Source organism: Terrapene carolina, unplaced genomic scaffold (genome assembly GCF_002925995.2).
Source record: "Terrapene carolina triunguis isolate 2854851 unplaced genomic scaffold, T_m_triunguis-2.0 Scaffold113, whole genome shotgun sequence".
Lineage (NCBI taxonomy): Eukaryota > Metazoa > Chordata > Testudines > Emydidae > Terrapene > Terrapene triunguis.
Window position 1 is genome coordinate 28,703,571 of NW_020664464.1, and position 15,942 is coordinate 28,719,512.

Sequence of the window (15,942 nt, forward strand, 5' to 3'; positions counted from 1 at the left end):
TGTCCTGGATCACAGAGCCACGCAGCAGGGGAGCTGTAACCCTCCTCCCCCTGCCATAAAGTCACATAGCCCCCACATACACGCAGTCCCGCTCAGGAGGGCTGGCAGGCTCCGTTGAAACAACCAGTCCGCCACTGCGAATCCTGTCATTCCTGGAGTATAGAAGGATCATTTGCATCAGTACACTACACCCGCTTCCCACCACAGTCTGCGTCCCCGGTTTCAAAGATTCCCACGAAAACAGTACTAAAGACAACGGTGTTCAATAACAAAATAAAACTGATTTTATTTTTTTGGAAGGGGATGGAGGGGGTCTGTAACGGGAGAGGATAGTCATCCTTAACTGGGTAAAGAAACGGGGGCAGGTTCAGCTTCTCTGTACAGAAACGTAAAAGTCACTGGTTACCCTGCTCACTGTGGAACCTAGCTTTCAAAGCCTCCCGGATGCACAGCACGTCCCGCTGGGCTCTTCTAATCGCTCGGCTGTCTGGCTGGGCGTAATCAGATGCCAGGCTATTTGCCTCAACCTCCCACCCCGCCATAAAGGTCTCCCCCTTGCTCTCACACAGATTGTGGAGCACACAGCAAGCAGCTATAACAATGGGGTTTCGCTGAGATCACAGCGAGTGAGTAAGCTTCTCCATCTCCCCTTGAGACGTCCAAAAGCACACTCCACCACCATTCTGCACTTGCTCAGCCGGTAGTTGAACAGTTCTTTTTCAGTGTCCAGGGCGCCAGTGTAGGGCTTCATGAGCCAGGGCATTAGCGGGTAGGCTGGGTCCCCAAGGATCACTGTAGGCATCTCCACATCCCCAAGAGTTATTTTGTGGTCCGGGAAGTAAATACCTTCCTGCAGCCGTCTAAACAGACCAGAGTTCCTGAAGACGCGAGCGTCATGAACCTTGCCCAGCCATCCAACGTTGATGTTGGTAAAACGTCCCCTGTGTTCCACCAGTGCTTGCAGCACCATCGAAAAGTAGCCCTTTCGGTTGATGTACTGGCTGGCCTGGTGGTCCGGTCCCAGGATAGGGATGTGAGTTCCATCTATAGCCCCACCGCAGTTTGGGAATCCCATCGCGGCGAAGCCATCTATGATGACCTCCACGTTTCCCAGGGTCACTACCTTTGAGAGCAGTACCTTGACGATTGCGTTGGCTACTTGCATCACAACAACCCCCACGGTAGATTTGCCCACGCCAAACTGGTTCGCGACAGACCGGTAGCTGTCCGGCGTTGCAAGCTTCCAGAGGGCTATGGCCACTCGCTTCTGGACAGTCAGGGCTGCTCGCATCCGGGTGTCATTGCGCTTCAGGGCAGGGGACAGCAACTCACAAAGTTCCATGAAAGTCCCCTTCCGCATGCGAAAGTTTCGCAGCCACTGGGATTCGTCCCAGACCTGCAGCACTATGCGGTCCCACCAGTCCGTGCTTGTTTCCCGGGCCCAGAATCGCCGTTCCACAACATCCACATGACCCATTGTCACCGTGATGTCCTCGGTGCGGGGTCCCGTGCTTTCTGACAGGTCTGTGCTACTCTCAGACTTCAGGCCCTCACCGCGGTGCCGTAGCCTCCTCGCCTGGTTTATCTGCATCTGCCTCTGGGAAAGGTGGATGATAACCTGCGAGGCGTTGACAAGGGCCACAACTGCAGCGATGGTCGCAGCGGGATCCATGCTCGCAGTGCTGTGGCGTCCGCGCTGTCACTGACCCGAAAAGTGCGCGAACTGATTTCCCGCCGGTGCTTTCAGGGAGGGAGGGAGGGCGGTAGTGACAGACGGATGACGACAATTACCCAAAAACACCCTCGACCCTTTTTTTTACCCAGAAGGCATTGGCGGCTCAACCCAGAATTCCAATGGGCAGCGGGGACTGCGGGAACTGTGGGATAGCTGCCCACAGTGCACCGCTTCCAATGTCGACGCTTTCCCCGTTAGTGTGGACTCACAAAGTCGAATTACTGTCCTTAGTGTGGACACACAAGTTCGACTTTGCAATATCGGTTCCACATATTCGATTTAAGTGAAATCGAAATACCCTCGTAGTGTAGACATACCCTAAGACGCCTTGCCTGGCTTTTACTTACAGTTTTGAAATAAGAGAGACTTGTTTAGAAAGATGGGGAGAACCTGGATTGATGTCTGGTCCCTCTCAGTCCCAAGAGCGAACAACCCCTTAAACAAAGGACACCAAACAAAAGCCTTTCCCCCCCCAAGATTTGAAAGTATCTTGTCCCCTTATTGGTCCTTAGGGTCAGGTGTCAGCCAGGTTACCCGAGCTTCTTAACCCTTTACAAGTAAAAGGATTTGGCGTCTCTGTACACAGGAGAGCTGTTACCCTTCCCTTTATAGTTATGACAGGGCCATAGATAATTTATTTATTATTATTATTATTTATATTATTGCAGTGTCTCAAAACAGCTGAAGAAGATTTCCCAATCGTTTATGTGGTAAGGGCCTGTGTTTTTTAGAGCATGAATCCTAGCTTCTCTGGCACTGCAAAGTGCTAAACAATCAAAAAGTCTGTAGCATTAGTGACAACCATAAAGTTATGGGTAGCCATGGATTTGTTACACTTAAACAATACAAATGAGTTTTAATACATGTAAGTAAGACAATCTGATGAGATTATTAAAAATTGCCTTTTAAAAAGATGTTAGTTAGAAGCAGAGGGTGCATCCTTTGGTCTAAGTCTTTAATTCACTGAAAACTTCACAAATGTGAAAATATCCCAGACTGCAGTCCCTTCTATGGTAAAATTACACCATAAATACTCCTTTGATTTATGGCTCCAAATGTTTGGGAACATTAAATAGGAATAGGTAGAATTCACTAGGAGTGTCAGTGGTTCCTTTCTGCCCTTGAATACCTTTTCAAATACATAATAAAAAGAATCAGACAGAGGGGGAAAAAACACACCAGGCAAGATAGGAAACATTTAACATCTTGCTTTGAATGCTACATCCACATACATTGATGTTAAATGCTGAATGCAAAAACAGAGAGGGGAGGGGCAACTTGCATTCTCAGTTGATACATAGAGCCCCTGCTTCAATGAGTAAGTGGAATGACTGGGTTCATGTCAACAGTAGGAGGAAGTGATGATATCAGAAGGTTCAGAATGGCAGCCTGAGAGAGTACGAAAGTATCTGAGGAAGATATAGTGACAGCAGCAGGACTTCCGTTGAATGTTGAATGGTATGATCAGTTATATAAAGAAAAGTTTAAAGAAGAACAAAATAAGAGAAGTGACTGTTTGGGAGGAGACGGGGAGAAAAAAATATAGACAAAACGGAATGACAGAAGTACTGGAAACTAAAAAAGGAAAGTTAAAAACAGAGCAAATCAGATGTCATCAGAACAGAGGCAATGACTTTAATCTCATGTTGTGCTTCTTGCTAAAGAAGCTTGAAGAAAATTAGGGTCAAAACTAGGGAATCCAACCATAGTACAGAGAAAATCCCAACAAAGAATCTTAGCGATAACAGGAACTGTTCCATTTTGAGACAGCGTAACTAGTACGAGAGAGCTGGGAGTTGCAAAGTGATGGTCATGTTTTCACAAGTTATTCACAAGCACCACACATTGTTTTTGTCTTTGTTTTAAAGTTTTCATTATCAATTAATTGTAATTAATGGCAGCATAGTAGAAGTGACAGATGGCAGTTTCCTAAAATGTTGTTAGAAGACGTTATTAAATTAAGTTTAAGTATCTTTGGGGTCCATGGTATTAAATGAATAGTTTATGTATTACTGTGAACCAGTGTTGTATATAACCTCTCAAGGGAGGAGATGTGACAGTTGAGACACTGGGGGAGGGGTTCAAAGGACTCTGCTGAACAATGTGACAGACACTAATGGACTTTTGGAACAAAACGAGTTTTCTCCAGGGGAATATCTGAAGGGAGGTGAATGCAGCCTTTTGAAGCTATACCTGCAGAGGGGATCATTGTCTGTTGATCACCTGTCTGCTGATCACCTATCACATGAGGCCAGGATCAAAGGCCCAAGCTGTATAAAGTCAAGACTGAACTATTCATGGTTGATCCGGTTCTGAACCTAAGACAGTTATGAACTTTTAACCACAAGGAAAACCCAGTTAAAGGTTTTTAAGGACTGACACCTACTAGAACCCGAAGGTAGACTTGGGGTGACCTGGGGTAAGCTTTTTAGCATGGGTGTAGGTTCTTTTGTTGTTTTTAATGTTTTCTCTGTAATGCTTTTACCTTATAAGCAAGCACATTTATTCTTAAAGAACTGTGTTAATTTAGAATTGTGGGCCATCATATTGTTCACCTGAGAGACCCCCTCACTTCCCCCATGATACAGTCCCAGTTACTATCAGCAGAAGAGCTGATCATAGATCCCCCTTGATGTAACAGAGGAATTGGAGCAGCTAGCAAGGTGTTTCTTATAAGGGCTCAGACTCCGCAGTGGGCTCCCACGCTGGTCCAATATAGCCTAATTTGTCAGGCTTCAGAGCACAGTGCAGGGAGCTTGCCTTACAGACAAGCAGTTTCAGTGCTTCCTTTTTCTAGCAGCAGTCGAGAATGTGTTTGATCTCACTGTGGAACTACTTGCATTCCACAGAGAATATATGCTCCTGCCTCATACACTCCAACTGTTCAGAGTTTAATACCCCATTTGAGAAGAAACGGTTAGTGGTTTGACTTTTTGTCCAGAAAACTAGTAGGGAATTCCTAGTCTGAATGAGTGGCATCCTTTTAAAAAATTACCATCTACCCAGAATTTTGGAGCTATGCTCTTGGAACATTTGAAGAAGCAACTGACACTGGGGATTCAGAGACCGCACTGGCATAGCAGACTCTTGACTGTTTTGTATGGTGATGAACTCTTGGAGGTAAAGAGTTATAACAGTGCTATACACTACACAAATAACCTGGGTCAGGCAGTTGGGCAACTTCAATCCTACCAAGTAGTATCATAGGAAGTAGATGTCACGGCCACCCATTCTTGAGCAGCTGTCATTGTGAGTAAGGTGCTGAAAAATTAGCAGCGGTTCACTTCATCATGGTGACAACTGTCAGGAGAGAGGACAAAAAGGTCCAGGAGAAAAACAAGGTAGCCTATTAAAATTGAAATAGGCTGTCTGATTCATGCCTGGACATGTAACCCCATTGAGTATTAGAATCTTTTACCTCCACCTTGGGGAAAAAGAGCAACAAACATTTTTCACAACGTGTATTCAAGAAAAAAAAAAATCCATAAATTGAAAGGGCAAAGATGCCCTTACTGAAGACTGGCAGACAAGAGGTTCCTGTACCATCTTTCTGGATTATGATGGAAAAGGCCAGGCTGCTCTTACAGACAGGATTAGACATAGCAGCAGTTTACCATCTTTGCTGAAAATATTTTCCAGGTAACATGTTGCCTGCTACAGTCGTGGTACAAATAAAATTGACTGGAGACACACTCATTCTGTAAGAGATTGTGTAAGACATAAAACTGACTCTGTTTCTGGAGTGATTTTCATTTGCTTGATTTTCTTCTCATGATACTATCTCAGATTCTTGATTTTCTTTTATTATTCAGTTATTTTCAAAAGATTCATGAAGAGGGAAGAGACACCTCGGACTCCACATGAAAAGTCTTTCTAGATACCTCTGTGGTCTTCATCACTATATTATCCAAGCCCCACTTTTCCTGGGGAAGAGGTCAAATACTCTAAATTTGAGAAAGAAAAGAGGGCATGAGATCGAATGGTTTAGAGACTCAGAGCAGCGAAGAAAATAAAGAGCTTGTTCGTGCCCACTTCCCTCTCTTATTTTGAGCTCTTGGTCCAAAAATATTGAACTAGTAGGTTTCTATTTTCAGATAACAAGCTATGCTGTGTCACTACATACCAGTTATACAAATGGCCTGTGTAAGACACAGTAAAAGTTACACTCATTCAAGCAAACTATTTTAAAAAATCTTAAATGAAAAAGGTTTAATTCTGTAGGAAAAATGTTTATTTAATATTAATTTACACTGAGCCAATTATGGCAAAATATATTACTTGGAAAAAGGACAGGTTTTCACTGGGTACAAATATAAGAAGTTGGCTAGACAGTATATGGCATATAAAAATGTTCTTTGAAAGCATCTACAAAAGATAAGGCAGAGCAGTTCAAGCTGAAAAGCTAGTGTTTAAGGCAAACAAAGAATTCATTGTTTGTTTTTAAAACAAACCTATTATCAAAATGTTCTTTTACAATAACTTCTGTATTTCTGAATAGAGATTTAGGATTATCTTTGAGCATAGATATGGGGTATCTTCAGCTATGAAGGACAGATATATAGGAGAAGCAGTGAATCAACGACACCTATCACACCATGCAGGAGTCTATTCCTGCTTTGGAAAATATAGAATGGCAGAGCAAACCGTATGAATGTCACAGTTTGCTATATTAACGTGTGGTAGATGAAAACTGATAAAGAAAATTACATAAGAGCTTGTGTTATGTACCCCGGATGACTGTATGTAAATAAATGCTGGAGTAAGTGAATTGTGTTATACTGAGTTGTTGACACATTTTCATGTGTATGAAGTGCCTAATTCACTGGTTTCCAGGGGAGTTGTCTTGGACCATACTTCAGAAAAAGTTTTTGTTTTTTTAAAGAGGTATGGAAGATGAAAATTCAAAGTTATTTTGGCCCACACCTTGGATATATTTGAGCATGGACTTATGCCCTTCCTTGGTTATTCACTTTTAAGATGCTTTAGAACTACTCAGCAACAGTTCTGAGATCATGCACACATAGGGGCCAACCCTATGAAGTGCTAAATACTTCCAAAATTTAGACATCTAGAAAATACAGGGTAGTGCCTCGACTGAAATGCAAAAGATAATATTTGTACCCTCACCCCCTTTTAAAAAGTTATACTTGAGTAAATAAAATATTAAGTTAAGTGTCTGAAATGAAAATGCATTCCACCTTACAAATTTTAATGCTATTTGGCCCTGCTATAAATGTATCTGTTTGCATCTAATTCCCTTCTCATTAATTATACTGGATTACTAAAAATTGGAGTTGTTCATTTCCATTATTGGAACAGTACCTTCATTTTTTTTAAAAGAAAAAAATTACAGTTGACAGGTAGATTACAAAATTGTGCTGTATCCACTGAGGACTTGAATATTGGCAGAAGCTGCAATCTTTTCCTTCATATCAAGCCGAACAGAAAAACAGTACTCAGTGTGATGAGTCAAGCTTCTTTCAAATGGTCCTGGGTGGTAAGTGTTGTTTGTACATTCCTGCTATAGCCTTGGCTGCACTGTAGATCATTTGTCGACGGGACATACCAGTGAATGCCACATGCCAATCAGTCCTGTTGATATTCAGTAAATTCTTCTCCAGCACTTCACCAACTGTCACCAAAAGACCTGACCATCTTAGACTGTAGTCCTGGGGAGTGAGACTCTGAGCCTGTGTAATAATTTGAGGAGATGTTATTAAATGAATGAGATAAAGGGCCGGGTTCTAATACCCATATTCCCCTGGATTAACACTTTGTTTGGTCAGTAGTCTCAGTAATTTTAATAGGACTTCCTGAATAAGCATATACAAGGAGAAAGGGTATTAGAATCTGACCCTAAAAGTTTGCCCCACAATAACTGGTTACACCTCTGCCCACCCAACAATTTTTCATAGTTGTACATATTACATTCTTAGACAACCATTAGACATTCCCAGAGCTGGAGTACAGCATGACTATTAAAATAAAGTCACCCTGTCATTACCAGAATGTTATATTAAAAAGTTACCAAACAGATGTGATCAATAAAGTTACTTATATATCTAGTGATTTTCATCTTTCAATGGGCTTTAAAAATATAATCCTTATAAAAACCCTATGAAACAAGTATCCCATCTCAATGTGGAAAATCAGACAGACTCCAAGCGATTTGCCCAAAATTAGAGGGAGTCCATACCAGAACTGGGTGTCAACTCCTTAGATCACCATACCATACTAATTTCATTAAAATTACAATGTGTCACATTCTTAGCTCCTTGAGTGGCAACATTCTCACTGACTCAATCAGATCCAGTGTGTGCACTGTCTACCTAAGTTGAAATACCCATATTGTGTGCACAGCCTCACAGATCCTACTGTCCTGTAGAAGCAATACACCATTAGATGACAATAAACGCCAGGACATTTGCTAGAATATAATCAAATTCTGCCCTAACATTGTCATGAATTTTGTCATTGACAAAAGTATACAACAGTTTTGATGCAAGACCAAAGTTTCCTCTCAAGAGAATTAAATTAGCAGCAAAAGAATTGTTTAATAAGGGGATAGATAATTGTGACAGATGGTAATATGTGAGCAGACCCCAATGGCTGAGAAGGAGGAGCCACCTGCACCCAAAGCTAGGATGCTTACGGCCACCCCCAACCCCAAAAAGGCAGTGCAGAACGTTGGTGATCGGGGACTCCCTTTCAAGGGGAATGGAGGAATCCATCTGCCAACCTGACATGATATTTCAGGAGATGTTCTGCTAGCCTGGAGCCTACACCTGAAATGTTACAGAAAAGTTGCTAAGGCTCCTCTGTCCCTCCAACCACTACTTCATGCTGCTCATCCATATGGTCACGAATGACACTCCAGATATGACCCTGAGCAGCTCAGCAATGAGCACAGGGCTCTGGGAGTGAGGGTGAAGGAGTCAGGGGGTGCAGGTTGTATTCTTGTCCACTCACTTGGTTGAGGGTAAAGTCCTTGGGGGGGGGGGGGGGGGGGAAGAGAGCTAATAATAGATTATCAAGAAGGCTGAGGTATTTCATGTCTATTTTGTTTCAGTCTTCACCAAAATGGTTGATGGGTGACAAGATACTAACACCATTAGTATGAACAACAAGGGAGAAGGAATGCAAGCCAAAACAGGGAAAGAACAGGTTAAAGAATATTTAGATAAGTTAGATGTATTCAGGTCAGTAGGGTACTTAAGGAACTAGTTTCAGCAATCTTAAAACCATTAGCAGTTATCTTTGAGAACTCAGGGAGGACAGGTAAGGTCCCAGATAACTGGAGAAGGGTAAAGGTAGTACTTATCTTTAAAAGAGAACCCAGGAAATTACATAACAGATCCCTGGCAAGTTACTGGTACAAATTACTATACAATCAATTTGTAAGCACCTAGTGGATAACAGTTATAAGGAATAGCCAGCTTGGCTTTGTCAAGGACAAATCATACCAACCAAATCTACTTTCCTTCTTTTACAGGGTTACTGGCTACTGACTAGGAGGGAAGCAGTAGACATGATACATCTTCATTTTAGTAACACTTTTTACACAGTCTGACATTCTCATAAGCAAACTAGGGAAATGTGGTCTAGATGAAATTACTATAAGATGGGTGCACAACTGGTTGAAAGATTGTACTCAAACAGTAGTTCTCTATAGTTTGCTGTCAAACTGGGAGGGCTTATCTAGTTGGCTCCCACAGGGGTCACTTCTGGGCCTGGTACTATTCAACATTTTCATTAATGACTTAGGTAATGGAGTGGAGTGTATGCTATAACACAGAGACCAATTGGTGGTTTACTACTCTGTGTCAGCAACTCTTATCAGGCCTGACATGCTCACCACACCTGACACACCGTCATGATACATACCCAAAAGATGGCATGTAATATATCACTGGAAAGCAATGCATAAGGCCAGTCTGACCTAAACAAAGAAATATGTATTTGCTGGTCAGGCAGACAACGAAGGCACAGTTATATAGAAAGGTAAACAAAGATATCAACCCAGCAAGTGGGGGAGAGAGCCTCTGGAGGGGATCTGAACCTCAAACAATAAGTAATGGAATCAACTGATTGTATATAATATTATTTTTTTATAAACGTGTATCAAGTAAGGTCTTTTATGAAAGCTAGTAACACACCGTTGATTAATATCATTATGAAATGTATGTATTAACACTATATGAGGAAATTTGGATACGCAATGATATTATGCTTTAAAGTCTGTGACCAAACACAGAGAGAAACAGGTTTTTCCCTAGACAGGAGGGAAGGTAGCACTGTTGAATCAAAACAAAAGTCATTTTACATATGAATCAGCATGGGGATAGAAAGTCCACAGAAAGGGAAGAACAGCCAGAGGTCCATCCTGAGTCTGGGGACAAAACAGTGAGATTGGGAAGATATAAGGAGAGAGAAGAAGCCATCTTGGCATCCATCACTGGACAGAGACAAGGGGCCAGAGCTCTTGCAAGCTGAAAAAGATAGGTAGTAATTCAACAAAAGGGAAGTCTCTGGGACCTGAATGTAAGTAAAAAACCTGCTTAGGTAAAGATCTTTGACAGAAAGGCAGCCATGGCTGGAAAGAAAAAGATTGGTAAGAAATCTGCCTTGAATAAAGGTTGTGGCTTGTTAAGTCTTAGCCACTACAAATTGTATTTTTACTTTTGTATGCAATTTAGTAAAGACAAATGCCAAGTACTACACTTAGGAAGGAAAAATCAAATGCACAACTATAAAATGGGGAATAACTGGTTATGCGATAGTACTGCTAAAAATGATCTCAGGGTTACAGTGGATCACAAGTTGAATACAAGTCAACAAGGCTCATGAGTCCGAAAAAGTTACATTTTTCCTTTTGGAATGTGCACATTCCCCAAAGTTGGACAAAGTTCTGAAAAATTAAAGTGAAAAAAAGATCCAGGCGGTCTTCCATTGGATTCAGTAGCAAAACAGATAAACACCCACATCTGGGTGTTTTGGGTTTTCAAAAACTGAAACTGAAGTTTATATTCAGAAAAAAACTGTTTTGTTTAGCAATTTTTCTTTGGAAAGTTCCTACAGAAAAATGTTGGGAAACAATAGAAAAAAATTCTTATTGGTTATGTTTTGCAAAAGCTAGATGATGTTAGGCTATATTTGATTTGTGACCTTTAAAGTGGATGAGATAAACTAACGTTGTATGAAGTGTAGTTGTAGCCAGGTAGACCCCAGGATACTGGAGAGACAAAGTGGACGAGGTAATATCTTTTATTGGACCAACTTCAATTGGCAAGAGAGAGAAGCTTTGGAGCTTACACAGACGTCTTCTTCAGGGCCCGTCTCTCTCACCAACAGAAGTTAGGCCAATAAAAGATATTACCTCACCTACCTTGTGTCTCTGATATGAGCTCAGATATTCTGAAGTTTAAACTTTCAAAGGGCATTCTGATTGGAGAGTCAGTTCTGAAATTTCCTCTCTTTGTTGGAGTGCCACAGCCCAAAGAGGAAAGATCACAGCCTACATCTTCTAAGGTCACAGCCTCAGAACAAAGAATCTGTTTACGCAGGGCTTTAACCCATACACAGGTTTGGATAGGAGATACCTCCCACTTATTAAGAAATGACAGGGCAGTTGTTTGTTTATTCTTATTTCCTCCATAGTGATTGCTGCTACTGAATCTTGGGATTGTCTGTTTGTTGCTAATTGTTGGCAGTTTAAATCACATTTATGAACTCAATTTTTTAAAAAGTCATTAAACTTTGCCTCAAGTCTTATGTGATAGCTACATATTTTATAAATGAAGATCTAAATGGAGTCTAGGTCACATTGTTAAAATGCTAACATTTATGTATACAAACAATAATTTGCACTCACACAGCTCATCTCAGCCAAACCTCTCAAATAGTTTTACTATTAATTGAAACTCTCAATACTTCTGTGGAGATGGCAAGTAAAGAAGGGCAAGCTAAGGAATAGGCTAAGGCCCTTAGAAAAGGTGATACTGAGTCAGTGGCAATGCTAGGAATTGAATCCAGGAGTGGTGAATCCCAAGTTCCCTAGAGCAAGGCTACACTTCACTTAAAGTGACAAGACAAGGACCAGTTTTATTATTTTAAGTTATGTGCAAAATAACCTAAAACCAAGATTAAATATGATAAACAGAAGGTCTTAACCCAGCAAAACACCATGCATGGGAAGACCCTTGCACTTGCATATAGGTTCACTGAAGGCAATAGGACTCCATGCTGGCTCAGCATTTTGGCCCTCTAATATATTGTAGGATTGGGTAATAACTTGTTGTGTCATTAAGTCACACTTAATACAAATGCAAGCATTATGATTCAGAAACTGTCATCTTCTCACTGATGGAAAAATATATTGACTCAGCAGTAACCTGCATAGCATGTTTTAATAATTCATTATTTTCAAACATTCCATTATTCTTTATTGAAAGCATTTTAAAATTTAAAATTTCTTTCCTGGGCACAATCTAGATCTTTATGACATGGCTTTTGCCAACTGTCATCTTGGATTTACCTATGAAAAATCATGTTTGCAAACTGAAATGTGTCTACACAAGTTGTTTTGGATTTTTTAATTTAAAAAAGTAATGAGACTTGTACAGTGTTTATCTGCAAAAAGCCATTACACATATTGACTAACTTTCACAACAGATTTCAGGTAGACCTTAGCCTCATTTTATAAATGGAGAGGTAACTGCCCAGAGAATCAGTGTCAGTGATGAGATTAGAACTCAGGAGTTCTGACTCCTAGTGCTCAGGCCATAAGTCTACCCCCTGATAAAAGATGAAAAAACCCTCACCTGTTGAATGTATTCCAGAGGCACTGGTGTCGCTTGGGTAAAAGTTTCTAGATGAATCCCATGGACTGGATCTTCAACAATCAGACATCCAATGTCAAACCATCTGCAATGGCACACAAGTTACCCAAAGCTTTAAACAGTAAAGAACATCAACCAATTGAAGAATGGCATTCTGGCAATGATGCAACTCTGGCAGGGTTAAAATCCAAGCTCCATCTTCTACCTAAAGTATTAAAGGTAGCTTTGAAAAGTGTAATTGAATGGAGCAGAGTAGGTTCAAAAAATAAACAAATCAAAGCCCAGCACAGCAAGGCTGTGGAGGGTTGTTTGTTTTTTTGTTTCTTCTTAAAAGAAGTATTTTCTGAAGAAATCATATAAGACAAACAAGAAATGGGCCCTAATACTTCTCAAATTGTATTAAGAAAAGAATTACTTCAACAATTATTTGTCAGTTCCATCTTTTCTTAGGAAAATAGTTTGTTTAGAAAACAAGTTAATGTGAACTCCAAAACAAGTCTGTCACAACTGCTGAGAGCAGTGCTGGGAAGTACATTTTGTGTGAACAGTAAAGGAAAACTGACCAGACTTGAGAATATCATACCTTATTAGATGAAGGTACTACCTCAGCATAACATTACTAGAGTCTCAGTATCTAGCCAGTATACTCTCTAAATCAGTTGTCATTTTAGAACAGAACTAGTAACCAATTCCAACTCTTACTTTATTATAAGTCTCGCACTTCTGTAGATTTAAGTGCAACTGTGGCATGTTTTTCAACTTTGAGTCTCATAAACCTGACGGAATTTAGCTATTAAGCTCTCAAGATTTTTTGGACAAGAAGCTGAACAATTTCATCAAAGCAAAGCCTGCCAAGACAATACCGTACACTGACAGATTCTCTCCTTTCATCTCCCAAGTAGAATACTGCTAACAACTCTTTATGGGGCACCTGGACCCAATACAGAATGATTTTTCTTCCAAAGAATACGTTTAAGCCTCTCACTTGTCAGGAAGCAATTCTGCGATGAAATTTTCTACAGACACAGCAGGCTGTTTCTCGTGTATCACTCCAGTCCGACGCAAGCTGTCTATCCTTTCCTGAGCTCCCTAGATGACAACGTAACAAGTTGTTAGAAAATATTCTCTTTAGGTCACAACACAGCATAAAACTGATGGACGAATGTAACTTTTATCATTAAGATACACCACAGATATTGTTCAAAAAGCCTTTGGTGTTGCATAACAAACAACATTTTGAAGTAAAAAATGCTTCCTTTAGAATCCCAAAAGTTACAGGAACTGTGATAAAACTTTTGACAGTTTCAAAACTGCTTTAGTTCATTACAAATCAAATTACTGACTTCCTGTGAAAAATAACTAGCTTTATATTGAAAGAAAATTAAGACACCTTTACTTGTAATGGTGCTGAGTTTCACCATGGTTAAAGATTGTAAATGTTTCTATTACTCTCACCTATATTTTCTAGCATTATGTTCTGGCTGTTTAATCACCTAATTGTGTTAAAACTTTATCAAGTTGGTAACATCATAGGAGACTCTCTCCTTTAAAACTAGTGTAATTTATTTAAAATGGTACTGTAAAGTAGACAGGGGACCAAGAATTGATACACTGTAAAACTTATGATCTGACACAATATGCTAGGTACATTTGCAGTCAGTGACCATGTAGAAAATTGACAAAATATTTATGCCCTTTAACTGTCTTTGCAAAAGGACACAAATGCCTGAGACCACTTTCTAATGACTGACTTGACATAGATGACACCTATACACGAAGACAGTAATGAACAAGAAATCTTCCCCATTTAATTTTTCTGGGGAGACAGAAAGGTATTCCTCAGAGGATGGGATTGTTCTAGGCAAACTGCTCCACTCACGATCACTGATATTTGTGATATTCTCCGCACAAAACTTTCTACGTTGCCATTAACCCCTTACTTTTAATCCAGCTGCATAGCCCACAGGTTGTGGTGCAATGTTAGACAGTCCAGCTTCTCCTGTAACTGTGGCCATTCCGAAGACTTCTTGGAAAGCATCTCGAATGGCAGCAACTTTTACTTCTTTATTGGAGGTAACCACTATGTCCAGTTCTCCCCCAGATTCTACAAAGACAAAATATTTTAATAGAAGCTAATTCAAAATACACTCACATCTCAGAGTAGGCCTCAATAAAAATCAGTATTCTCTTTCCCTAACTTCCTCATGTACTGTACATGTACAACGCATGTCAAGCTGAGTTTCTTATAATGGGTACTGGAAACAGGAGTGTTGGTTAAAAGGAAATTGTTCCCACCAGCCATCTCTCATGAAGTAACCTCTACTTAGGAAATCTTTTAGGTGAAGAGTTAAAATTAAGATTTTTTTAAAGTAAATTTTGCATTCAGGGAAGTCAATGGGAGCTGATGGATGCTCAGCCCTTTTTAAAGATCAGACAACTTATAGAAGCCAGAATATGAATTTAGAAGCCTGACTTTGGTTAACACATTTTTTTTAAAAATCCTGGCCATAGGTATAAAGTCTGATATGTTTTGGTGATGTGGAAACTTGTTCACAAGCAAATGAACTGACACCTCATACTCGTTAACACTTATAAGACTGTAAAAAGCCCAAACGAAAGGGTTTTTTCCAAGTATATTCTTGAACTATGAACTTCAACATAGTTTGTTTAACTGTGTCTGCTTGTTTGCAGCTCTAATGGTTCCGCATCTTTGTAGTTCATGTTTTCCTTAGACAGCTAACATCTATGAAATGTGGGTTGTATTTTTAATCAAGAAAATAATTTTTAAGGAAAGAATTTAAAAAAAAAAAAAAAACTTTTTATAGTAAACAATTCATACTTTTGGAAGAAGCCTAAAAATGACACATTTTCACCACCTCCACACATTTGTTTTTTAACTGCTTCTAAGACTATTTTAGATATTACATTCCCTTTATTTTCACTAGCCAATCTTGGATAAGCTTTAATCCATCACAGCACCTTCCAAAAGTCCTTGCTGCAACATGCTTCACTTCTTAAGAACAGCTTAAAAAACCCCTCAATATAACATGTTGGTATTTTCAAGCCAACAATGCTGAACTTCAAGTAGTTTAGTTGGATGTTAATTTTCCCTTGCAAAGTATCAAATATGAATACTTTGTACAGACAGAGAAGACTGGAAAGTTGTTAGTCTGTTAAGCTGCCATTTCTGAAAATCCTCTGACAGCAGGAACAAACAGAAAATTAAAGCAACCTCTTTAAAAAAGGCCAAGATAATGTAATGCTTTTTTTGGGGGGGAGGGGGTATTATGTGCTAAAAGCTATGTTAAATTTGAGTTTTAACCACAAGTCAGGAAATTCAGAGTTAAGGTTAGCATGTCAAGTTTAGCT

General features: G+C 40.1%; 1 protein-coding gene across 4 annotated transcripts in view; it reads right to left on the reverse strand.

Moving 5' to 3' along the window:
• Positions 1 to 2,334: 2,334 nt before the first annotated feature.
• PRRC1 (proline rich coiled-coil 1) overlaps positions 2,335 to 15,942 on the reverse strand; it is a 38,351-nt gene continuing 24,743 nt past the window's right edge. For all 4 annotated transcript variants that reach the window (XM_024193357.2, XM_024193360.2, XM_024193359.2 and 1 more), the window contains exons 6-9: positions 14,514 to 14,677; positions 13,559 to 13,662; positions 12,556 to 12,658; positions 2,335 to 7,425 (exon numbers count right to left, since the gene is read on the reverse strand). In XM_024193357.2, coding sequence (XP_024049125.1) covers positions 7,216 to 7,425; positions 12,556 to 12,658; positions 13,559 to 13,662; positions 14,514 to 14,677 — 581 coding nt within the window. In that variant the 3' untranslated portion in view covers positions 2,335 to 7,215. The remainder of the gene's footprint in view (positions 7,426 to 12,555; positions 12,659 to 13,558; positions 13,663 to 14,513; positions 14,678 to 15,942) is intronic.